The following is a 26,443-nucleotide window of genomic DNA, read 5'->3' as shown; positions in this document are numbered from 1 at the left end:
ATGAAGAAATGCCGTAAGAGTAATGATAAAAATTCACTCTAAACCTCATGCTAAACCTCTTGCTGATAAAAATTCAATTTCTCCTAAAGTTTCGAATTCGGTAACTACATCTGATTCTAATGTTAAATTTCATCATTGTGGTGAAGTTGGTCATATTCGTCCTAATTGCTCTGTGTACAAATTAAATAAGAAATCTGATAAAGTAGTGCCTAAAATAGGTGTAGTACTTGGCCGTGAAGAAAAATTGCATAATTGTGTAACTGATACCGATGGAACGATTTTTGATCAGTCAGTTGAGATAGTTTTTGATACTGGGTGCAATACCGTGGTTGTTAGAGATACATTAGTACCTTTAAATTACCCTCGTGGCAGGAAAGTGAAAGTTTATGACTATCTTGGTAGACCTTTGTACCTAAATACAGTGCATACAATTGTTGAGTCTAAATTCTTTTCTGGTGAAGTTAAAGCTATTGTTGCCCCCATACGTTGCGCAGATGTCATTATTGGTCTTATACCTGGACTTAAACATAATGTTGATGCAGGTTTAAGTTTAATTCACGGTGATGAGTTTTGCTTCTGATTGTAACGTTAACGTTAATGTTGTAACGAGAGCAAAACAAAAGCTAAGAGTAAAGTAAATGAACGTCCTATGTCTAGTAATCTTGAATCTTTGGATAAGGAATATGGTCTTAATTCTGATGAATTTAGGAAGTATCAAAATGAATGTCCTTCACTTGCTAGTATTCGTAAGTTGCTTGATAACGAAGAAAGTGTAACCTTAAAATGTCGGACAATAAAGTACGTAAATATTGGAGGTTTAATATATCGTAAGTGCATTGAAAGTAGTAAACCTGAAGATGTGGGAAAATTACAGTTAGACAGTTAGTTGTGCCAGTTCAGTACCGTAATATAATCATGAAGTTAGCACATGAATCTTTATTGGCGGGACACTTTTCATCTCGTAAGACTATAGATAAGATCATGCAGAAATTCTATTGGCCGAGGGCAAGCTTAGATATACATGGATTCTGTAAATCTTGTCATTCTTGTCAAAAGTTCAGCAGTAAACCAAAGAAAGAACCTTTAGTGCCAATGCCCATTGTGAATGAACCTTTTTCACGTATTGCTATTGATCTAATTGGGCCTATCACTCCTTCTACTAAGAAAGGTCATAAGTATATTCTTACGGTGATAGATATGGCTACTAGATATCCCGAAGCAGTTGCTTTACGCAATATTGATACAGTTTCTGTAGCTGAGGCATTAATGGAGATATTTTGTAGAGTTGGTATACCCAAAGAAATCCTTAGTGATCGTGGTACTCAATTCAAGTCTGATCTTATGTCTGAAATTAATAAACTATTATGTATCAAAGCCATTTACACAAGTCCTTATCATGCATCTTGTAACGGAATGGTTGAACGTATGAATGGAACTTTGAAAAATATGCTAAAGAAAATTTGTATTGATAATCCGAATGAATGGGATAAATATATTAATGTTGCATTATTTGCATATCGTGAAATTCCAAATGATAGTTTAAAGTTCAGTCCTTTTGAATTGCTGTACGGTCGAAATGTAAGAGGTCCATTATCTATTTTGCATGAATTGGTATCTAATAACAGTATTGATGGAGAATTAACTACTATTATCATTAAACATAATTAAACCTTAGAGATAAATTGCAGAGCATGGCTGGAAGTTGCAGTAAATAATGCCAAGGTTAGTGCCAAGAAATATAAAGAGTATTTGATAAGAAAACCTCCTCTCGGAAATTCAAGGTTAATGATGAAGTTTTTGGTTATGCTTCCAAATAGTTCAAATAAATTCCTTATGCAATGGAAAGGTCCTATGTAATCAACTGATGTTCATTCTAATGGTGTTGATTACTATGTCAAAGTAGGAAAGTAGATTAAAGTATATCATGCAAATATGCTTAAAACTTATCATAGAAGAACTAAGATTAGTGTAATTCAACAAGAAGTAAATGATCTTGTAAATTCATCAAATTTGTTTTCAGCTCTTCAAGCTGAAGTACAGCCTGTTATTGCCGTTACTGACGATAATAGTTGTGAATTGCCATCAAAAGATGAAAACTCTGGTAATTATAACTTTTGTGAATCTTTGTCACCTGATAAAATTAATGACCTTAAATGTTTATTGAAGTCATTTACAGACGTCATGAGTGATACTCCTGGTCGTACTAAGACTATTTCTCATAATGTAAAATTACAAAGTGATGAACCAATCAGAGCTAAGAACTACCCAATTCCTTAAGTTTGCTCGATGAATTTAATAAGGAGGTAGATAGAATGATTGATATGGATATTATTCAACCTTCAACTTCTGATTAGTTGTTCACCTGTTGTTATTGTACGAAAACCTAATGGAAGTATACGTTTATGTGTTGATTTTAGAACTCTTAATAAATATTCAGAATTTGATGCAGAACCGATGCCTAGTATAAATGACGATTTACATAAAATGAATGGCGCTAAATATTTTACTGAATTAGACCTGTGTAAGGGGTACTGGCAGGTTTCCATTAGATCCTAGAGCTATGAAATATACAGCTTTTTCTACTAAGTATGGGTTAATGGAATTTAAAGTTATGCCATTTGGTCTTAAAACCGCGTGTGCAACATTCGTAAGATTGATTGAGACAAGTATTGTCAGGGTTATCAAATGTATCTTGTTATTTTGATAACATTGTTATTTTCAGTAAATCCTGGAGAGATCATCTTAATCATATTAAGTTAGTTCTTTCAAGACTTCGTGACCATGGCCTAACAGCTGGTCCTGATAAATGTTTCTTCGCATTCAGTGAAATAAAGTATCTTGGGTATTATAAATAGGAAATAAACTGTTATCGCCTATTAAATCCAGAGTAGATGATATGGTAATATGCCTGTTCCAAACAACAAAGAAGGACTTACGTTCATTTATGGGAACATTAGGGTATTACAATAGATTTATTCCAAACTTTTTCTATTTTGGCTGCCCCGATTAATGATTTATTGAAGAAAAAACTGTAGTAATAAATTAAATTGGTCTGATAATCAACTTAAATGTTTCAATGATCTTAAAGCTTATCTTTTAAAATCTCCCTATCTTGATGTTGCCTGATGTAGAAAAGAAGTTTTATTTGCGAACAGATGCGTCATATCATGGTTTGGGTGCTGTTATATTGCAGGATCTGATGGTATGTTTTAAACCAGTTTGCTATGCAGGTAGGAAATTAAATAAATCTGAATTGAATTACTCTACTATTGAGAAAGAACTTTTGCAATTGTTTGGGAATAGAAAGATTTAAAGAAATTTTTGATGTATGGTAAAGAATTTGTTCTTCAAACAGATCATGCACCTCTTAAGTATCTTAGCAGTATGAAAAATAAGAATGAACCGCCTTATGCGTTGGGCATTAAGTTTGCAACCATATCTTTCTTTATTGAGTACATAAGAGGGTCTGATAATGTGTGTTCAGATATGATCAGTAGATGCTCATATAGTTTTTTTTTTAAGCATGTCGTTCAAACTTAGTAGGGGGGTTTGTCGAGGATGCTGTGCTGCCACTCTTGTTTATATTTTCACTCCATGGACTAAAGAAGTTATTTCGTTATTTGGTTGTCCTTGTTTTTGTCGAGGAATGCTGTGCTGCCATCTCTTGTGTATCTTTTCACTCCATGGACTAAGAAGTTATTTGTTTATTTGGTTGTCCTTGTTTGATTTTAATTTCTTAACATGGAGAGTCCCCGGCATTTCTCTGATCACTACCTGACACCTAGCCACCCGTAACAGTAAGTACTGAAAAGACTACTTATATAAATTGTTTTTCTATGTATTAGTGTCTTATATAATGTCGTGTGTTAAATTGTGATTCAGTTTTTATAAGTGTATACTGTATAACTAATGAAGATTGTTTGTGTATTGGAAATGTCATATGTTAACCTGTGATGTTTAAAAGTTTATAGAGTATAACAAGGTTTTTACTTCATTGTGCATTTTCTACATTCAAGCACATAATATATTATAGTGTATATAGCTGTAAATGTTTGTATTTTGCAAAACTCCTTAGACCTTGGTCAGTCTTCTCCATTCTTGATCTTAGACTCTAGACTCTTGGTCCTTGGATCTTATTTCATCTTAAGACGCTCCTGATTCTTCGTCAGATTGTAATCACGTGCAGTACTTTTCCTGATCCTGATTATACTCGCAAGATCTTCATTAGACCTTTATTATTATAGAAGTTCCTGGTGTTATACATGAAGTTTTTTAATTTTGTATGTTTCAGTTTGTAAATATATTTTAGTTAATAGAATTTTTCATGTTATACCTTTATATAAAAATTAAAAATAAACAAGAAAACTTAAAAATGAACATCATATATAATTTTTAAAGAACCAGAGTTCATGGATTATAAAATCTAAAACCCATAACTCGACATAGTTGTGGAATCTTCTTATTAAAAAAAATGTTCAAGTGAGGAGTATATTTATTCCTGCTCTCTCCTCTCCCTCTCTCTCCTCTTCTAATCTCTATCTCTCTCTCTCTCCCTCCTCCTCTCAAAGGTCTCTCTCTCTCTCTGTGGGCTGATTTCTTATTGGAGTCATCTTAGGTGTTGATTGTCTGTTGACTCTGTCCATAAGGTTTTCTTTGGCTGAAGATTTTAAGAAAGAAAAATAAAGATAAGTAGTAAAATTCAGAGGCATCACACTCGACCTCAAAAGGCAAATTTTCATCCACAGAGTGTAGTGTTGCTCCTTTAAGTTCCTGTTTGAGCAGTTCAAAAACCTGCAAAGCTTCTTCATTTAAAGGAAATTTCTTTACTCTTGCCAGCGGTTGAATCTTAGCAGAAAAATTCTGTATCCATTTAGCATAATAAGCAAACATACCCATTGCCCTCTTTAAAGATCCTTAACTAGTGGGAGGTGGTAGTTCTTGTAGAGGCCGGAGTCTTTCCATGTTAGGCTTTATAACACCATTCCCCACACAGTAGCCAAGAATGTTAATGGTATGCACAGATTTAATAGTTTTAGTAGCATTGAGAGTTAGGTTCCTCTTGTTGATGACGTCAAGAAAGCACTGCACATTCTGATCATGTTGTTCTTGAGTGTGTCCAGCAATAGTGATATTGTCCAAATATGGGAAAGCACCTTGTAAGTTTTCTTCTTTCACCAATTTATCCATAGTTCGTTGAAAGACTGCTACTCTTGGTAACTCCAAAAGGTACTCTACAGAACTGGTACAGGCGTCCGTTGGCTTCAAAAGCTGTATACTTCTTGTCTGATTCCTTTAGTGGGACTTGGTGGTAAGCGCTTTTCAAGTCGAAAGTCGAAAATACTCTATATGTTGAGAGCTCATTAACCAAGGTGTCAATCCGAGGTAATGGATAAGCATCCAGTTCTGTATCCAGGTTGATAGTTTGCAAATAATCGACACACATCCTTTTCTTATGTCGATTTAAGGGATCCTTAACCACCACAACTTGAGCTCTCCACGGTGATATGCTATCCTCAATAACATCGTCAGCCAAGAGACGACTAGTCTCCAATTCAATGAATTTTTAGTCATCTTTACAGTAGTGTCTTGATTTAGTGACAACAGGCTTACAATCAGGTAACAAATGCTGGAGGATAGAAGGCTCATCCACAGCAGCGGCTGCCAACGAACAGTAGGAGTTAGCACCAGATAAGTTGAGCGCAGGTTTCGGTCCACCTTATTCAAGAGTCACTTTCTGATGCTGTTCTTGGAAGTCCTGACCAAGTAATACTCCCGAACATAAATCCTTCATTACTGTTAGACACGTGGATGGATAAGTTTCTCCATTCTCAAGTGAATCAAATGAAATGACAGGCAAATTAATAATAAAATATTAAGATATTTTTGGACTCCTTTCCACAATTAAATTTCTTTTTAGTTGATAAGCTTGATTTTCAAAGGCATGACAAGTACCTAACTGATTCCTGCAAGAATACCAGTTATCAAAGATTGTTCACATTCAAGTTACACTACTTTACATGTAGTATGTATATATAGGTCAATATTTTCAGCATTTTAAAATCATTGGAGCACACATCTCTTTCACTTTTAACTAAACCTGACAAGACAACAGTCAAGACATCAAGTAATGTTCTACTTGAGAGCAGATATCTTTTAACTTTAAACTTCATAGTGAATCTCTCCATATAACTTACTCCTCAGAAAATTGCTGTCTTCATGAGCAGATCTTTAAGGTCCAGGTGTGTGATATTGTGCTGTACTTGATATTCTCCCACATTTTAATAGACCTTCCTACTTAAACATCCTAGTTGAAACTATTCACGTTGTTGTATCTCCTTTCCTGTAAAATATGAAATGGTTAAATCCTGCAACAAAATTTTATATCAAACTATTACTCTAACAAAAAAATCTGTAAACAACCTGACTAGGGTTTATACAAATTTAATCTGAAAACGTAGTATCAATTCAGTGTCCTGTAATGTCTCAAATACTTTTGCTGCTCACAATCAGTGGCAACGATACAACACACAAACAAACATCTGCAATGATAAATGACCAACACTTAAAAAATCTTCCCTCTAATATTCTGTCAAGAAAATGAGTACTACTTGCATTGTGTCTTTAGATATTGGTTTGCCAGAATCTGCACCTTTTGTCACATACCTGAGCTGAGCAGTGCAATAAACCTTATATCTCCTTAGCAAGAGTTCACCATTATTTGGAACTTGAATGCAATTAATTCTGGCACATTAAGGAAGCAATATAATGATCCATTTTGATATTTCTATTCCAAAAGATTCTTTCTGAACCACACTGGTAAGGAACACATATATACACTTTTTTGTACATACAGACATACCACAGGCACTAAAGTCTGGAGTAATACTAGTACCACTATTGACCTGTTTGTGCATCTAATCACAATAACTCGGTAACCACAATACTAGGAACACCCGGAAGCCTGAACCTATTTCCACCTTCTGACTTTTCAATTACTTGAATGCCTTCCAGTTAAACTATAGAAATGCCTATGAATTATCACACTTCCAGTTAAACTAAAAAAAACAGTGATTATGACTTACCATGCTTCTCTCTAAAAAGTTTTCCTAGATTGCCTTTTGTTGATCCTGAACTCTGCACAATACCAATAAGTCCAATGACTGATTTACGTATATTGAATGGTACCCAGACCTATAATAACTACAGGTGCACTGTTCTCTACTTTGAAACTGCAGACAAAAACAAGGATTGCTAAGCAATATAACCATCAACTGAGAACCTACAAAACTAGAACTGCCAAGTAAACTATTGCCAATAAATGAGATGCAAAAACTGTAATAGACATTGGCTCGTGTCATGTTAACAGCGGTGGGGGTGGAGGGGGGGGGGGGGGGGGGGGGGAATCTGGGGGGGGGGGGGGGGTGGGGGGGGGGGGGAATCTTGATCAAATATTCAACCCATGTATTTTTTATTACCATATATGACATCCACAAATACAATACGCAACGTGTGATAGCGGCATTGTTTCGAAATACGTAATTGCTCACTGTAGCTACTAAATAAGTCACCGGAATTCGCTGTACCTATACTGGTTTAAGAAACCTTACTGAGAAAGCCGTGATTATGCTATTGTACATCCCATGTATGGGGGGGAAGGGGGGGGGGGGGGGGGGGGGAAGGGGGGGGGGAATTAGTGCCAACAGTGCACCTCTAGTGGCGCACTGTAGGCATTGCTTAAGGCTTTGCAACATCCCTTTGGCCCCTAGTTGCAACCCCTTTGACTGTACTTCCCTTTCATTTTACTTCCATTCATATTCTCTTTCTTCCATCTTGCTATCCTGAGCCCTCTGCTAGCAATTATTTCCAAGTGCAACTGCTTTGAAGTTTTCCTCCTGTTACACCTATCAAACCTACCTACTCTCAATTCCCTTTCCAGCGCTGAAAGACCTCATGGGTCCTAGTGCTTGGCCTTTGGCCTAAATTTATCTTTTATTCCATGTGTCACGTAGATTTTACAATGCCCTATTTCAAGGTATAAAATATCCAAAAAAGGTTATCCCAGATATGTTAACTATGGCAACTGAAGGTGGAATCACAGGTTGAAAAATTGTATTAGATGCCCGACCCCATAGATAGGACTTTCACCACCAGAAAAGATATCCATAAATACCTGAAATATCTATAGACAGATAGAAATGCAATTTAGATTTAAGGTATTATTAAACTGCCATATAGGAAAAATATTGAATGGAAAGCTGAATAAACCAATCCAACTATGTGCAGATGTCTAAGGTTAACGAATAAAAGGTTCTTACTTAACTGTATCAAATAGTACTGCAAGATTAAAATATAACAAATACAATTTATTTCTAACTGCTCATATCAGGCGAACTGATACAATTATGTTCATACTTTTACCCGATGAAAAAAAACGTTATGTATTAGTTTAACTAAAGGCATGTGTTTTTTGGGTGAGAGTTTTATTACAAGACTGAAACAGCCTTACAATTTCTTTGAGGTCCTCTAAATGATAATTTGCTTCCTTGGCCACTCACACAAAACTACAAAACCCATCACCTTCACTGAACTCAACAAACCTTGGTCATCCATAGAACTTATTATTCTGAGGGAATGTGAAATTACCTTGCACAATTACAAGCTACTGGTGAACAGAGCATAGATATCAATGCATATTAATACAAATTTGGTTGTCTTAATTAATACAACAGAGGCCATTCCTAGTCAGGTGTGTGAATGTTTGGTGGAAAGAGAGTATGTGGCAAATTATATTCTGTGCTCTTAACAGACCAGGCAAAGATTGTTGCTACTCTACTGACACTGAAGAAAACATTAAATGAAAGCAAGAACGATGTAACACAGTGACTGGTGGAGAAAAGATAGACTTGATTAGTATGGATATGAGCACTGCACTGTCTTCAAGGTAAAGAAAATTTTACATTCTGATAATGGCTTCCACACCAGGATCACTGAATGTCTGCCCCTGCAGTTGAGTCCTAAAACAATATTTCCACTTCTATACTGCATGGCTTGTTACAGCTTTATCCATTAAATCCAACTAATGTTGAAAGCCACCAGACAGTAGGTGCTCTACCCAACCCTCTCAAGGACATAAGATCACCCTTCTCATTATGAAGAGCCCTGTCCTTCTAACATCGAAACTACGTAAGCTATAAAATTGACAAATCAACTACTTACTGGAAACATGAAGCTGATTTTTCTAATCAGTTGTCTTGCAGTTTCGATGTTCTTGCCATTTTATACGGGAAAACCATCCCCTCTTTGTTTCTCCCCTATCCAGACTTCTTCCAAACAATCATTGGACCAGAGTGGGAACTGTGGGGTTCTTGGGTGGGGAGTGAACACCACAAACAACAATGGTAGAATTGACTTCAAACACAAGCTGTGGAAACAATGGAACATGGAATGTAAAATTTAGGCCAAATGTCTAGCTTGGGGGCCTATGAGGTCATTTAAGTACATTTCCCATTATTTTAGAATGTCAAGAAACCCAGATGAAAGGTTTCCAAAATTCAGTGAAGACTATGGGTTATATCATCATGCACTTAGACCCTTTGTTCAAGATTCAGGATAAGGGTCTTCCACAAAACACATGGCTATCTATCTCGCTCATACCAAACCTTCACCCACGAAAATCACACCAGTAATGAAACACTATTTATGAAGAGCAAGTTTCCACAAACACAACAAATTTGGAATTGAGGAAATGACATGTGTGTGTGTAAAAGGAAGATGCAAAAATTAGAAAGCAGATGGAATCACTATGTAGGGGGACCAGAATGGAAAATATCTGTACCCTGAGATGCCTGTAAGACCAGACAGGATCGTCTTACATTAAGCATTCTAGATATAGCTTGTCATCAGCTTGTGGTTGATATAAGCAAAAAAGGGAAAAATGTAAAAGATGTAATTAAAATAATGGTGTTATTTAATCCCACCAAGGTAAGAAATCTGTGTCGCATCATTCATTCCTGACAACTTCCCACTGTGGTCCCCCATTTTTGTTGGTCAAAAGTACACAAACCACAAAGTTATGTCAGGGAAGGGGGCCAGGTGGGGGGGGGGGGGGGGGGAGCTGCACTTTGTGTTCTTGGCAAGAAATGGATTTGGAATATTGTTGCCGGTCTAAGCTCTCTGGAAAATGGTGTTACAAATAATTATACCTAAACCTCTCCACTGCAGCACCAGCCAAGGCATTTTACATGCTAGTAAAATTTGTACACTTTTAAGACTAGTATTTTTCTTAGCTAACAAACCTGGTGGTTTTTAATGATGCAATGCTGTACCTTCTGCAATAACTGGTCTGGTCTAGCTAAGTAACAAAGCTGTAATAGAATGTCCACAAGTTAAAAATGAACAATTAGAACGATAAGTCAGAGACACACTGGCAGCAATTTGTAATGGGAGGGAGAACCCATTCGCTCACTCACTCAGAAGCACAGCATCACTTCACCATTCTGCAACAGGGAAATTGAGGGATTGGTTACAGGTCGAGTTGTAATAAAATACATACTACTTTGTTAAGTAAATAAATGCTATTTATTTAGTTAATTAAATCTGTGATTTGCTCCTAAAATACAAACCCTCGTTTTATTTTCATATGGATGCTATTAATTTCTTAGTTGGAAGTAGATTTTGAGATAAAGCTTCATCTCCCACCTAGGAAGGTCAGTCAGTCACCCAGTGACATAAGTAAGCAGGGGGAGGATACATAACTTTAAACTCCTGTAGTAGGTAAATAAAAGCATCGTGGATGTCAAAGGTGGCAAGGCCCAGCATCTGTGTGGGACATGTGGAACCTCACCCAAGGAAAAACTGAGGACTGACGTTAACCATGTAGAAAGGTAAGGTAATTTTGCTCTCTAATGACTTATGAGGTACATTATTCCTTTATTACTCTAACACCATATTCTTGTACATAAGTTAATTAGGTCTGACTGTCATTAGTTTTTTCCTTTACCATCGCCTGACTGACCACATCTGCTGATTTTATGTTGCTAAGTTCTATTGGATGCAATCTTTCTCTCTCTCTCTGCTGGATGGCAGTGAAGAAGTGTTCCAAACCTGTGTGTGTGTGTGTGTGTGTGTGTGTGTGTGAGGGAGGGAGAGGGAGCCGATGGGGGAGGGGAATGCCTGTAGTGACAGTTAGAAGCTGTGGAACTCTTTTTTTCCTCCACCCATCATGGTGCTAATGTTCTCTCTATCTATCAATGACAATACCACAGTGTAAAAATAGGGATTTTCGGGTGAGGGGCTGTGGGTGGGGGGACAAAATGAAACCTCAATATACCAATTTAATTGTCTTTAAAAACGGTGCAATGATAGCAAAAATGGAGCATAATCACAAACCCATCGCAAATGTAATCTCAGACAAAAGCGGTCAACAGAATCTTGCAACTCCAAAGTGGGAGATGGCTAAGCTCTCTACATCTCCCAGACGTATCATTCTACATCGAGTACTTTACATTATTATTTTCATTATTATAAGTAGCAGTAGTATTATCATGTGACATCATTAAAACAGAACAACAACAGCAACAACAAAAATTGGTATAATTGATAGGCAACATCCTACTCTCTGCCTACCAACAAAAAGCTGAAAATTCCTTAAACTATAGATTATCTGATAAAAGTTAAAACAGCCATCCAAACTCGAATTATTGACGAGCTTGAAGTTATCTGCAATATACCTCAGGTAGCTTTCACGAATGCAATATATTCCATGAAACGTCTGATAGACTCATTTTTATTTCTATTTGTTTATTTTTTATTTATTTTTTTTAAATAAAAAAGGGCGAACCTCACGCGAGAGGAGACATTATGATAGTTCGGAAACCAGCATTTTTCCATTAAAATGTCGGTGCCTCGTTCTCCCCCAAGTACTGAAAGGCCTTGGGTGACTGTGACGTCTGCAAATTTGTTACTCGTAACTGGATTGGACCGGATTTAATTTCAGAATCATGGACTACAGGCGCCATCTCTTGACTGCCCGATGCAAATCGTGCTCAAACAAGAAACGGTTGTGCTTTTGATATCGAGGCAAGATAAAAATTGCTAAATAAGTGATTGCAATGACTGCTTAAAAAAGTAAAGTAAGATTTCAATTATTTGTGCCTATTCGGGGCTAACAAAGTAGTATTTAAAGCCAAATGCATTGAATTGTACGAGGGAATTCACGAATTGGGTTCTGGTAGTACATTCACAGTCCTGGGTTCTTAGCCGGCGAAAAACTAGAATTACCAACAACATTTGACTATTCTGCATATTATTTTAGTCTGAATTATGGCAAAACTGGGGGTACATTATACAGAGCAGGTTTTATATTGTTATTCTTAGTTTTAACCTTGGCAAAACCTCACATAGATGATATTCTTCTTTTGGTTGGTACTTTTAATTTTTCAAGGGTTTGTATGGCTGGCTACAGGGTTACAGGGTGCACCTACAGGGTGTCAGCCTTGCGATTCGTCTTAACTTTTCTCCTGACTAAAATATTCCAGAAAATAATCATTGGGTACGTTCTAATAGCTAATTAGATTATGCATTTCATTAGAGCATAAATTTCAATTACTTAACGTATTTCATCTTGAAGATATTGTTCAGTATTTATCCTTCGAGTCTCGAAGATTATACTGATTCATTTATTTCCCAGGTCTGTCATGAAGTCAGAATATCCTTGTGGCGGGATCACAAGCTTAAAAAAACAAGTGGGCAAATCCACCCCACATAAATCTAATCGCTCCCGCTGCCCAACTCACCCTCAGTCACACTTTATTCTTTACACAACAAAATACACGCAGGACAATTGACCTATACCTACAAAAAAAAAAAAAAAAAAAAAAAAAAAAAAAAAGCGTACTTTCCAACACTCCAGATACTCCGGGCTTTGCTGTGCTGTCTGCTGTCGAGGTCACAGAGATACCAACCACAAGCTTTGCAAAACCAAGAGCCACAACAACACAACAACCACCAAGGAACACAACCACAACTCAACACAACAATCAAGGACCACAACAACAACCAAGGAACACAACCACAACTCAACAACACAACAACAAAAGAGGAACACAATCACAACCCAAGACCACTGCACAACCAATCACCAACAACACAAAAAAGGCAACATACACACCCACTAACAACACCAACAACCACCCTCAACCACAACAACTCACATATAATAACAGGAACTCACATACAACTCAACAAAGACCTCACAGCACAACAACTCTTAAGCAACAATATCAACTAACAAAACAACAAACAAAACACAACTTAGCTGACTTTCAATTCCTCCAATAAACTGCTGTCTAAACTACTTATCATCACCAGCTCTCACCAAAGACTGACTGAAAAACTCACTAAAAACACAGAACTCGGATCTCCCTAAAACAGAAACTAAACCCCCAGCAGAACATTAAAAAAACTCCGAAACCGAACCAGCCAGAACTCACTAACAGCCAATACAGTCGTTAACTATCCATACAGCAATTACACTTTCTCTCTCTCTCTCTCTCCTCTCTCTCTCTCTCTCTCTCTCTCTCTCTCTCTCACGCACACACCCAAACCCCCCCCCCCCCAAACACAGCCGTTGTCAAATGGAACTCCATAACTCCTCCATATCCTCTCTATTGATATCAAGTGTACGATATGTTCTTCGGCCATGCGCTGCCGAGCATGCATCCGTTATTGGCAATTCTGTATACGCTGTTGCGAGTCAGTTGGCTCCCGAGTATCCTGTAATAAAGTCCAGTCTCCAGGACGTTGTGTCATTGCAAACCCAACATGGCGCAGTGAGTAGGATAAGGACCAACCATGCCCCAGATACGTCGACCACCCCAGGCCACGCCGAGGCGTGCCTCACCTGCAATGCCAAGGGCCTTGTCACAGGCCGTCATGCAAGCACAGACGTTATTTGCAGACCAGCAGCGTGCCATCCGTTCCCTTCAGGATGCCCTTCCCGGTTCAGGAGCACGTGCCGGTAAAGTTCCTGTCTCTGCTGCCCCTGAGAAGTGTGAGGCGGTAATGTCTTCGGCAGCGTTCAGATCCTGGAGACGTTCGATGACGTATTGGATTCACCTTAACAAGTTCCCGCCGCAGGATGTTGTCCTGCACATTAGGCTCAACTGTGTACCGGCGTTGCAACGTGCACTGGACGCTCGGTATTCAGATGCCAAATGGAATGCCCTCGCCCCAGACGCGGCTCTGGACGCCATCGGGAATATTGTGTTTTGCGGTCGTCGAATCAGGCAGTTCAGTGGTCTGAATTCTTTGCCCTCGCACAAGGGCCTGCGAGGAATTAGTGAGAGCGACTATTTTTCGAGGTGTGCTCAGAAGGCCACCGACTGTGATTTTGAGTGTCCCAAATGCGGGGAGTGTTTAATAGAGTACATGCTGTTGCGGAAAATAATGGTAGGCCTCAGTGACCCTGTATTAAAGAGGCATGTTTTTCAGACATGTGGGGGAGACATTTAAGAGTGTAGATGCCTTCAGGCACTGTGCTGCACTTTCGAAGCTGCACGCCAAGATGTCGAAAGTATCCCACGCGTCGCTATCAGTGTAAGAGGGGGTCTGCTGGCGCCTCGAGTGATGACGTCACAGGCATTGATGACGTAGAGCCAGACGTCGCGGTGTTGCGCGGCAATTCCAATGTGAAGCGTTGCGGAAATTGTGGGGGGCGCCATCCCTTTGGTCGAGCGTCGTGCCCAGCAAGAGGTATAACGTGCCACGGGTGCCAAAAGGTAGGGCACTTTCAGAAATGCTGCAGGAATACGAAGAAAGCGCCGCTTGCCTCGAGTTTAGCGATTGTTGCAGACACTCACCTCTCCCCCCACCCCACGATCAAGGCTTGTGTTTCCCATAGAAACGGGGAATTCAGTATCCACACTCGTCGTAGCAGACACAGGAGCACAGATCTGCGTTGCCGGACCCACGATTCTCTCAAGACTGCAAATAAATTCACTGGAGTTGCAGCCGCGAGCAGGTCTGAGGGACGTAGCTAATCTCCGAGTGAGATGTCTTGGATCAACGACATGCTTCATTGATATAGGTGGGCGACGCACGAAGCAGGAGGTTTACTTTGTGCCGACGGCCAAGAATTCTATATATCGCTGAATGCTTGTAAGGAGCTGGGTGGAATTAGTACCCCCTGACTTCCCTCACCCCTACCATCTCGTTGCATCAGCTGATGTGCTTAATGACAAGGACGTAGCACGGCCCCTAAACTACCCTAAGACAAAAATTGAAGCCAGCCACCTTACCCATCCCGCCTGTGGAGGAGAATATACCAGACTTGAGAGGGGTGGGGTTATTACGGCATTTCTCTTCAACAACCTTTAATACAACCAGGGAACCGTTACCTGTCATGACGGGCAAGCAGCACCACATCCATTTGTGCCTGATGCCGTGCCTTATGCCTGTCACACGCCCGCGACAATCCCTAAGCATTGGGAAGAGGAGGTCAAGGCTCAACTTGACGAGGACGTTCGGAAGGGCGTGATAGAACCAGTCCCAGTGGGGGATGCAACGGAAGGTGTGCAAGGATGGTCGTTGTTGCCAAGAAGATGGGTCAACCTCGCCGCACAGTAGACTTCCAGCGCCTCAACGCCCACTGTCTTCGGGAAACTCATCATACACCGGCACCCTTCGACATGATTTCAAGCATCCCCATTCATACGTACAAGACTACGGCGGACGCCCACTGGGGTTTCCATCAAGTGGAATTGGACGAAGACAGCCGCCCGCTTACGACCTTTATCACTCCATGGGGACGATACCGTTATCGTAGAACACCCATGGGCCACTGTTCGGCGTCGGACGCCTACACAAAAAGGTTTGATGATGCCCTGCAAGACATCACCAGAAAGCATAAATGCGTTGACGACACTTTGCTATACGATCACAGCATTGAAGAGGCGTTCTGGCATGTATATGAATTCCTGTCAACGTGTGCCTCTGCAGGTATCACACTCAAGCCCGAGAAGTTTAAATTCTGCAAGAGAGAGGTCACTTTCGTCGGTTATTACCTGGGATGGGAGTCTACAAACCCGCAGACGAACGACTAGACGCCATTCATTGTAACTTCCATATGCCAGAGAAGCCCTCCATCACGGATATTAGGTCGTGGTTCGGGGTTCGTGAATCAGTTAGCGCCCTTCCTTGCAACGGCGCCCATCATGGAGCCCTTTAGGGACCTCCTCAGAAAGCCCACTGGAAAAAAACGTTTACTGGGATAGTCAGCTACGTGACAAACTCCGGCAGGCACAAGAGGTCATCTGTCAATTAGCCAAGGACGGCTTGGCATATTACGACAAAACACGCCCTACGACAATAATGACGGACTGGAGTAAAGAAGGTATCGGGTTCGTAGTCCTTCAGCAGTATTGTATTTGTCAGTCAGCTGACAGCCCCTTTTGTTGCAAGGGCGGCTGGCGCCGTGCCCTGTGTGGTAGTCGACACCTCACCTCCTCTGAAGCTGGGTATACCCCCGTAGAAGGAGAAGCCCTGGCAGTTACCTGGTGCTTGCGGAAGGCCAGGCTGCTTCCTACTTGGGTGTCCTAATCTCACCATCATCACGGACCAACCGTCCTCTCGTCAAGCTGCTGGGTGACAGAGCCCTTAAGGACGTCATCAACCCGAGATTATTCAACCTGAAAGAGAAGACACTCCAGTTCAAGTTCCACATGAAATACCTGCCCGGAAAAAGGAACACTGCCGCGGATTTTCTTTCAAGGTACCCGACCATGCAAGCACCCCGCGAAGCTTCCGACGTGGATTTGGAGGACGACATTCAAGTGGCAGTGGCATGTGCAACCGTGGCCGCCTTGGAACCGGATATCATCGTGTTGGATGAAGACTGCGTAAGGAGCGCCGCATCTAACGACCCTGTATATCAGCTCTTGCTTGCAAGGGTTGCAGCGGGCGACTGGCCCCAACAGAAGTCGCAAGAACTCGCCTGCCTTCGCCCCTTCTTCAGCGTTCGGGACCGGCTAGCCATCAACCAGGATCTGGTGACATACTCAGTGGACCAAGGATGTGTTCGCTTGGTTATACCCGAGGATTTACGCCGCCAGGTAGCCGCTAACCTACACGCAGGACACCAAGGCCTCGACTCGATGCTTAGAAGGGCCAGGCAGTCGGTCTATTGGCCGGGAATAGAAGGGGACCTTCAGCATTGCCGCGCCCGATGTACTTCATGCGATGAACATGCCCCCTCACTGCCTCCTGAAGAAATGATACACACGCCGCCTGCGGAATATCCCTTCCAGCAAGTCGTAGCAGATATGTTCCAGATAGAAGGCAGTGTATACATGGTGTGCCGATAGACTAACAGGTTGGTTAGAAGTGGCTCATTTCCCCAATGGTGCCACGTCTAACAAAATCAGTAATCACCTTCGATCATATTTCTCGCGTTGGGGAGCCCCAGAACAAATATCAACTGACGGAGGCACGAACTTGGCCAGCGAGGAGATGGAGTCCTTCTTCAAGAGATGGGGGGTCAAGTCCGGCTGTCGTCGGCCCAGTATCCCAGTCTAACGGCAGTCAGAAGCAGCTGTCAAATCGGCGAAGAGGCTACTCCGGGAAAATACATTAAAGGGTGGAGCCCTTGAGTCGGACAACAAAACGGCCCTGGCGATACTTCAGTATCTCAACACTCCTCTCAGGGAAATTAACAAGTCGCCGTCTCAGCTTGCAACGGGTCGCAGCTGCGCGATGGGGGTACCGACGGCCAGGAGACACCTGTTAGTAGACAGATATTGGAGGCAGACGATACGTCGAAGGGAGTTACAAGTGGCAAGGTCGCAGGAGGCGATGCGCATCCCTGGCACTACCAGAAGACTGCCGCCCATCGAACTAGGTACCCATGTATGCATACAAAACCAAGCTACCAAGCAATGGGATCGAACGGGCATAGTAACAGAAACAAAGCCCCATCGTCAGTACAACCGTCAAGCTTAACGGGAGCGGCAGGCTGTCAAAAAGAAACAGACGACACCTGAGAGTCATCGCTCCGCCCTCTGGCACGCCCATGTCCCAGCACGAGTCCTCCGCAAACCATACCCCGACAGAACAGGGGACACGCACCACACAGGAACCCAACGTCGTTGATAGGCCCAGAAGAGCCGCTGGTAAACCCAAGTGGCTCAAAGACTGTAGAGTGATGTTATTACCTTTTGTATGCAATTGCATCAGGAATTTATATTTCTTTTCAGAGAATTTATGTATTTTATTTCGTTTTTGTGTATGCATCGAGACGTTAGCTTTAGAATTTTTTTGTTTCTTTCTCTTGTCTCATTGATCTAAGGCATCATTTTTCCCTTTTATTTTTTTGTCATGTATAAGAATGTTCTTGGGGGGGGATGTACGATATGTTTTGTATTTTTCCCCATTTTTTATTTTTGCCATGTATAAGTATATTCTTGAGGGGGGGATGTACGATATGTTCTTCGGCCATGCGCTGCCGAGCATGCATCCGTTATTGGCAATTCTGTATACGCTGTTGCGAGTCAGTTGGCTCCCGAGTATCCTGTAATAAAGTCCAGTCTCCAGGACGTTGTGTCATTGCAAACCCAACATCAAGTAAAGAAAAACTAATAAATATGTCAGGAAATACTGAAAAAGATAGTGAAATGGATATGGGTCACAGGATTACCATGTGTAAATGCACTTTAAGATTTTTTTGCAGGGAGAAATTGTGTTTAATTTTTATACAAAAATGGAAATTGCATCTGTTTACGATATAGGTATCATATCATTTTAATTATTCATATTCTCGGGGTTGCTCCTCGATTTCTTATCGTACCCTGGAATTTTAAGGTTAGTAATTCTTAGTAGCAAATTCCGACTTATTCCATCCCCAATTGTAATGGGAAAAATATTCCTTTAATTATTAGTGATTTATTTAGGAATTGATTCATCCTCCTCCTCTAATATCTTTACTGTTGTAAGAGTGATTGAAACTGTAAAATGTTTTCGTTTTTGTTGTGGACATGAGTGCGTGGCAGTGGCCAGTCGTCCCTTGTTGTGTTTTTCTTTCACTTTGAGTATGGGAACGCTGTCCTGATAACACTAGCAAAACATATAAGGATCACGAATGCTCTCGAGGGGGAAGAAGGACGTCAACCGGTCCACCCTTCATTTTGGCTATTTTATCAAATTATTAATACAAATTATTATCTATCCATTGCAAGGTAAGCTTTTAAAGTCGTAATGTTACCGTTAGTTCATTAGTTGGAACAGATCACTATCATGAAAGAACAGTAGCAGACGAGGATTCAAGTGCAGAGTTGCCTGCCCAGTCAAACGTGATTGCAACTCCTTAACATAACATAGAAAATTTTCATTGTCGTGAAAGATGCTTCATGTTATTAGTTGTCATGAGATTTTGCTGTGTTAGTTTGAGTTGTAACTTAGCGTTTCTTAGGGTTGTAAAACGTTACAAAGGTAGTTATAAGTGTTTTGTTCGTAAATTTATTTTACCTCATTTTAGTTTAAGTTTTTCTCAGAAATCTTTCAGGTAGCCTTATCCATTGACATATATTGTGTGCAAACATTTAGTACTGTGTGGAGTAGGGTATCAAATGATTTACACATTACTCTAAATTAACTAATTCCATGGCTGCTCCACATTTGATACTTATCCTATTATGAAAGAAAAGCAATTCCCATAATATGTAGTTGATATATTTTTTTGAGGTCTCAATATAAAGAGTTATTTTGTTGATGTTTTAAACTACTCACTTGTATTGTTTTCGGGAAATAAAAAATTAAATAAAAGGAATATTTCCAGGGATCTAGTCCAGGAGTTCTGAAGACTAGGCAAATTAACCAAGTCCAGGAGACTAGGCCTGGGAGAAATTCGGCATGATGTAATGAGTAATAAAGAAATGAGCAAAGTACTAGGAATTTTCTTCAATACCATTGTAGCTTACCCCTAAAATGGAAATCAGCACTTCAATTGCCTCCCAGTGGGAAGACATCACCTGGCCTCATCAGTAATAAGACCCATACACACAAGGAATATCATGTAATAGCAGGTAGGACAGGCCTACCCTAATTCCCAGGCAGCATAAACGTCAGTCTTCATACCCAGCGTGTCAACCATGACACAGTACCATTCTCCGACCCCTGTCTCCAGGCAAGAAGACTGACAACAGTACATATGTAAAGTACATAGTATTATTATTCTCGTATCGTAATGTCATGGTGGGGAAAAATTCCCATGTGACACAATTTTCGAATTCATACGAATTTTAGTAAAATCGAGACCTACTTTGAACCAGAAATAATAATTATTATTGAATATATCTCCAAATTGGCAAAGTTTCGATTAAAACAATATTAAAAGGACCCATGTTGTTTGTTATGGATAGTCCTTGATGCGTCATGAATCCTAACTTTTAAACGAGAGAAGTTTCTGCGTTTTTACACATTATGTGCAAATTTTTGGATCGAAAATGACGAAGCATTCCTTACGGGCATCAATTAAGTCTATTTAAATGATTTGTGTAAAGAATAGCGCGTCATTTGCCCTTAATTGCCTGTCAAAGCCTCTAATAATGTTGGCAATCCTGCTCCCTCTCAGACAAGGAGCAGCCATTGTTTGTTACCAGAACGTACTTGGTCTTTTGTTACAAACTTTTTCCGTCCTTCAAAACGTCCCCTTAATACCAAGGTTCAATTTTAGATATATAAACCTCCCTTAATAATAGTTAAAATATATAGAGATATAGGATTTATTCGTGGTCTTGTTAAAACAGTATATAATAGTTTCTTCATCAAACGACAACACTTCATCCAGAGACTTTCTTAGCACTCAAGAGATGTCTTTAGCGTACATTCATTCTTGAGAAAACATTATGATTAAAAATGTCTTATATTTGGTATTCACAGCACGTAATGTCCTTTGTTTAATATGAATAGTAAACAGATATCTTATTTGCATTGCTATCAACGCCTTTCATCATATAATGATATCAATATTTCTATCTTCAAAGTGATTTTATTTGATTTATGAAATTCAGACGAAAGGCCGACGAGATTACTATAGTTTAGTATTAATTATTTTTACGTTTTCTATTCAGGTAGAAAATCTATCTTTATAGAAAATTGTATATTAGGATATTTGGATAACTAGAAAAATAAGCTCTCTCTCTCTCTCTCTCTCTCTCTCTCTCTCTCTCTCTCTCTCTCTCTCTCTCTCTCTCTCTCTCTCTCTCTCTCTCTCTGTTGCCACTTTTATAATAATAATGATAACAGGGAGGTTTAATAGTTGAGAAAGAGAGAGAGAGGAATTGACTATCGAGACTCGAGTGTCGGGATACCATATAGACTTTAAGACAAAGACTAATTACTGGGAACCTCGAGAGAGGAAGATGAGAGAGAGAGAGAGAGAGAGAGAGAGAGAGAGAGAGAGAGAGAGAGAGAGAGAGAGAGAGAGAGAGAAACTGTTCAGAAAGATAAGAAAAGCGAAAAATATGGAAGTAACATGGCAGACTTGGTAACAATGGGTCATCGTTGGATTTTGAGGTGGTTCAGATAAATGAAAAGTAAACACAAACCCCCCTTCCCCACATCCCCCACCCCCTCCTCTTCCAGTATCCAAACTCTCTTTGTATGTGATATCCACATCCACTTCATCCACTCCCTCACCCATATAATATACCACCACTCAATATGTGACATCCACTTCATGTAAATCGTCCATTTTCTGCCTGTCATATTTTGATCGTCATTTTCAGCAAGTAATCAGTCAGCTGTTTCGAAGTAATTTCAGCTTTTAAAATATATAAATAATAGTTAATGAACCGCAGGAGGAAATATTGACGGTTCATTTATCCCAATATGATTTCACAAAGGCATAGACTAGACGTCTCTGTTCGTTTAGCTTCATATTTCATTATCAAACACAACTTTCTTTTTATTTCCCCTATGAATTAGTGGATATTTGAAATAGATTAAGAACTGAAATGCCTTTTTATTATAATATGAATAATTCACGAAATTCATCTCGATAAGTCTATATTTTTAAACACTTTGTGATACTTTTTTTCAGTTTTTATTTTAGTTCCCTCCCTTCCCAACAGATGGCAGTGTTAATAGTCTCCCTCGTAAGTTTCACCAGCAGCCGTTTCTAGAATTCCTTCCCAACCCCAACCCCACCAGCCTTTCACCACGGCCCCTCCCGCTACCCCTATCCCACCCCAGAGAGATTTAGCTGACTTCTGAGCAGGAGAAATCTTTATCGTCAGTCTCTCTTTGTAGTTCGTGGGGTGTTTAAGTGTTGTGTGCAAAGTGGTGGAAAGTGAAAATAGGCTCTTTAATGTTTCGTAGGTTAAGTCGTGTTAGATGTTCTAATGGAGTGGTGTTTTGAATTGTAAATGTGCCTGATGTTTTTATTGTTGTGCTCTTTGGTTTATATATTATCGGGCATTCAATTTACTTTCTGAATCTGTAGGTATAGCAGACTTATTCCATTTACTAAGTTTTCATAGTTTTGAATTGCTTAGATTAAATTAACTTGTGTCTTATTAAGTTTTTAGTGATAGTGTTAAGTGAGGTGTAGGTTATATAGCTTGTATTTCCTTACATTTTTATACCTCTAATCATCTGCACTTCAATGGTTCCATGCAAGGATGGTTGTGGTCATTCAAGATTAATTCGAAGCTAGTCTGATGTTCATTAACACCTGGTAACTTTGGATACTTTGGAGTTTGCCCCATAACTAAGACAAGCACGTATTGAGGTGGATTTAAAGCAATGTCTTTTAAATTAAGTTTAAGTAAAGTATACTATGGGTTTAGTGGTGTCTAGGTTTAGTGGTATCTAGGTTTAGAAGTGTCTAGGTTTAGTGGTGGTCTAAGAATTTAAGATTTCTTCTATAATTTCATATTAAGCTTAGATTTAAAGTTTATAGGTTTTGTGACCAAACACTTTTGCATGGATTTTTTATCTTTTATATTCATGGCTACAGTCAGTCTAAATATGGGAAATTTAGATTTGTTCCGACACGGGACACAAACCTTTCGGTCCTTTTACAATAGGAAGGTAACTAGTGGCAGCTGGATGGTCGTAAGCTTTCGAACAAGGGAGTTTGGTAGTTAACTACTTGTCCGACAGTGCACGCGCCACGCGACTGGGAGGCGAAGAACCACTTTTGCTTTCGGCCTGCTGGTGTGTGGACGTGCTCTTTATCGCTCTGCCCGCTTCATCGTTGTGTGCTTTCTGGATAATTGTATTATCTGTTTCTGTATGTGTGTGTGTAAAAGTGAACTGTAAGTACTCTTTTCATTTTTTCATATACATTTATTGTTTTGAAGTGAAATGGACCAAGGATCGAAGGAATCTCTGTGCCCTTCCTTTACCCGGCGACTATGCCCCGGGGTGGAAGGACGTAAATGTGGGATTTTTAGGAGCTTCCCTGAGATCGATCCTCATGTCCTTTGAGCTCGGTGTCGAGGGTGGGAGTGCTCTCGCACCGAGCCTTGTGTTGTATGTGTTAATTGGTCGGAGGTGCAGTGGGGCTTGTACGAGGGCAGGAAGAAGCGAAGACCTGCCAAGGAGTCATCGGAAAGCTCTACTCCTCCCGCGACTCCCTTGGTAACAGACACTTCGTCTCCTTTCTTGCCCCGCGCTCAGCTCCCGCGTATGGCACCTTCCCCTTCGGGGGAGGGGGTGGGGGGTGGGGGGTGGGGGGGGGTATCCAGGTCCTTCTCTTCGCCCGATCTGTCAAGCATAGAGGAGGGCGCTCGGTACCCGACGTACAGGCTGTATTCGGGGTCTTCCGTTCGCTCAGGGTGGGGTTCGACACCCCCCCCAGCATGAGGGGGAACCCCTCCTACTTACCCGACTCTTGCTTCCACAGGTGCTTTTGCCGTGAGGGATGACCTTGGTCAGGTGTGGGCGTCTTTGGGACTACAGGGCGTGCCGAGTGTCCAGGGGCTGCTTCATCATATGGCGGGGTCTGGTGCAGTCACCCATGGAACGGTGACCACAACTACTACCACCCTGTCTACTCCAGGGTACGCTGCCCCTCCTCACCTGGTTTATTCGTCGCACGTGGTATCTGTCTCGCCTACAGCCGCAATGCAGGAGCCAATCGCCGTACCGAGGAGGGGCGTGCCGCCGCCGCCGCCCAGGGTTTGCCGTGCTGCCTCGACCAGACTTCCGCTGCCCTAAAAGCTCGCCCCTGGACCTGCCGCAGGTATCCAGGTTGTTGCTGGCTGCTGCCCCGCCTCCTGTGTTACCTGTGCTGCCTGCCGTACCTGTGCCCGATGCTGTGCTGGCTGTTCCTGCCGTTCCTGCCGCTCCTGCAGTGCCTGCTGTTCCCGCTGTGTCCGTACCTGCAACGTCATCCCTGCTCACGGTGTTGCTGCCCCAGACGTTGGTCTGTCCGGACAGGTGCGTCCGGGCCCTGTTGCTTCGGCAACAGCAGCCCCGGCTCTGCCCTGGATGGTAGACCTCCCGTTTGTCTTGAGGAAGCTGACGAAGAAGAAGAGGAAGAGGAGGAAGGTGTCGTCGTCGTCGTCTTCATCGTCTTCTTCGTCGTCTGCAGCTGCCTCCTCCCCTTCGACTTCCAAGGCTACCCAGCCACGAAAGATGAAGGCTGCCTCCTCCCCTCCTAAGAAGGCTCCTTCTGGAAATTCTCAGGGTCCGTCCCACTCCGGTGGGACGGGGGATCCTTCCGCTGGTCCTCCTGCTCCTTCGGGAGCGGGGCCCATCTCTCCTTCCGCAAGGAAGAAGAAGACGGGGATCAGAGGGGTACCGGCTAACACCGGTACTTCCTCGCCTGGTGCTAGGGGTTCTGCCGCTATGCCAGGTTCCGTCTCGGCCTCTTGTTCGCGAGAGGTACTGAGTGTACGGTCACCTACTGGTGGCCGTGCAGCCAAGAACCAGACGCCAGAGCTCGCTCGGTGCCAGGTTCACGGCACGGAGCGGAAGGCTGGTGAGAGCCACTCAGGTGACTCTCGCCAGGCCAGCTCTTGCTCTCGTAGCAACCAGCCGGTCACCCAGGTTGACGTGACGGTCCCAGACCGGCCACGGGCTGAGGCTGGGAAGAGGTATCCCCGGTTACTGGCGCCAGTGGTTCGACGCTCCGTGAGGACACGCACCAGTCTCACCGCGACAGTGGTCTCTGCAGGTCTCCTGACCGCCGCTCCCATGGGGACCGGTACTGGTTTTTAGGGTGACTTAGCAGCAGTTCCTTCCTTGACGCTCGAGTAATCGGAGGGGCTCCCATGCTGTTTCTCGGTTCCACTGTTCCTCCTTCTCAACCCCAGGGTTTAATGGCAACACGACACAGTCCTTACCCAAGTATCCAGGGCGGCGGGCGAGAGGCGGCATTTGGACTAAGGAACAAACCTATACGGAGTTCTCCCTCTCTCTTCCCAGGAGAGATGGTGGACGCTCGCGGGGGTGAAATGCACTGATGACAGTGACCGCCTGGTACACCAGGCAGTTTCAAAGGCTTCTGGGTAGCCTCGAACTGCGGCCAAGCCTGAGAGTTTGGCTAGCGCTTCCTCGGACCAGACGGTTAGGGTGACTAGCAGCAGTTCCTCTGACGCTCAAGATCGGGGCTGCTGTTCTCGGTCCAGCCGTTCTCCCCAGGGGAATGGCACGACGCAGTCCTTACCCAAGTATCCAGGGCGGCTGGGCGAGAGGCGGCACTTGGACTAAGGAACGGACCTGTACGGAGTTCCTCCTCTCTCTTCCCAGGGAGAGATGTGGACGCTGCGGTGGAAAGGCGGCGCACTGATGACAGTGACCGCCTGGTTACACCAGGCAGTTTCAAAGGCTTCTGGGCAGCCTTGAACTGCGGCCAAGCCTGATCAGTTTGGCTAACGCTTCCTTGGCTGCTAAGACGGTTGCCCCGTCGAAGCCCCGAGGAAAGACTCTGGCTTCTACTTCTGCAAGAGGAGGTCGTCATCAACCCTCCTCCCAGTCCTCCTTCTCATGAGAGGGGTTAGGGAAGAAGTCGAAGAAAGTTGGGAAACGCTAAGGACGGCGTTCCCCCTCACCTGCTGCCGGAAGTGTGGGGGGTGCCTGGCGAGCCATCGGGCAACATGGTAGCGCTACGGTGCCGATAGCTGGATAGTAGATGTCCTTCGGGAGGGATATCTACTACCCTTCGACTCTCGGCCACCCCTCACCTCCAACCCGGTCCATCTGCAAACATACGTCCCAGGATCATCAAAGGACGTAGCTCTATGACAGGAAATCAAGACCATGCTGAACAAACGAGCTGTTGAGATCGTCACGGATCAATCACCGGGCTTCTACAGTCGCCTGTTTTCCTGGTGGAGAAGTCTACGGGGGCTGGCGCCCGGTGATAGATCTCTCTCCGTTGAACCGATTTGTTCGCCAGACTCAGTTCAAGATGGAGACGGCACGTTCCGTGCTTGACTCCATC

The 26,443-nt window shown here is 42.2% G+C and overlaps 1 protein-coding gene across 1 annotated transcript in view; it reads right to left on the bottom strand.

Moving 5' to 3' along the window:
- Positions 1 to 24,389, bottom strand: part of LOC135203248 (uncharacterized) — a 61,852-nt gene extending 37,463 nt beyond the window's left edge. The window contains exons 1-2 of the mRNA XM_064233020.1: positions 24,300 to 24,389; positions 23,881 to 23,998 (exon numbers count right to left, since the gene is read on the bottom strand). Of these exons, the coding sequence (XP_064089090.1) occupies positions 23,881 to 23,998; positions 24,300 to 24,389 (208 nt within the window). The remainder of the gene's footprint in view (positions 1 to 23,880; positions 23,999 to 24,299) is intronic.
- Between the last annotated feature and the right edge of the window lie 2,054 nt (positions 24,390 to 26,443).

The sequence above is a fragment of the Macrobrachium nipponense genome, chromosome 36 (genome assembly GCF_015104395.2).
Source record: "Macrobrachium nipponense isolate FS-2020 chromosome 36, ASM1510439v2, whole genome shotgun sequence".
NCBI classification, from domain to species: domain Eukaryota; kingdom Metazoa; phylum Arthropoda; class Malacostraca; order Decapoda; family Palaemonidae; genus Macrobrachium; species Macrobrachium nipponense.
This window is presented reverse-complemented; position numbering and strand designations above follow the sequence as displayed.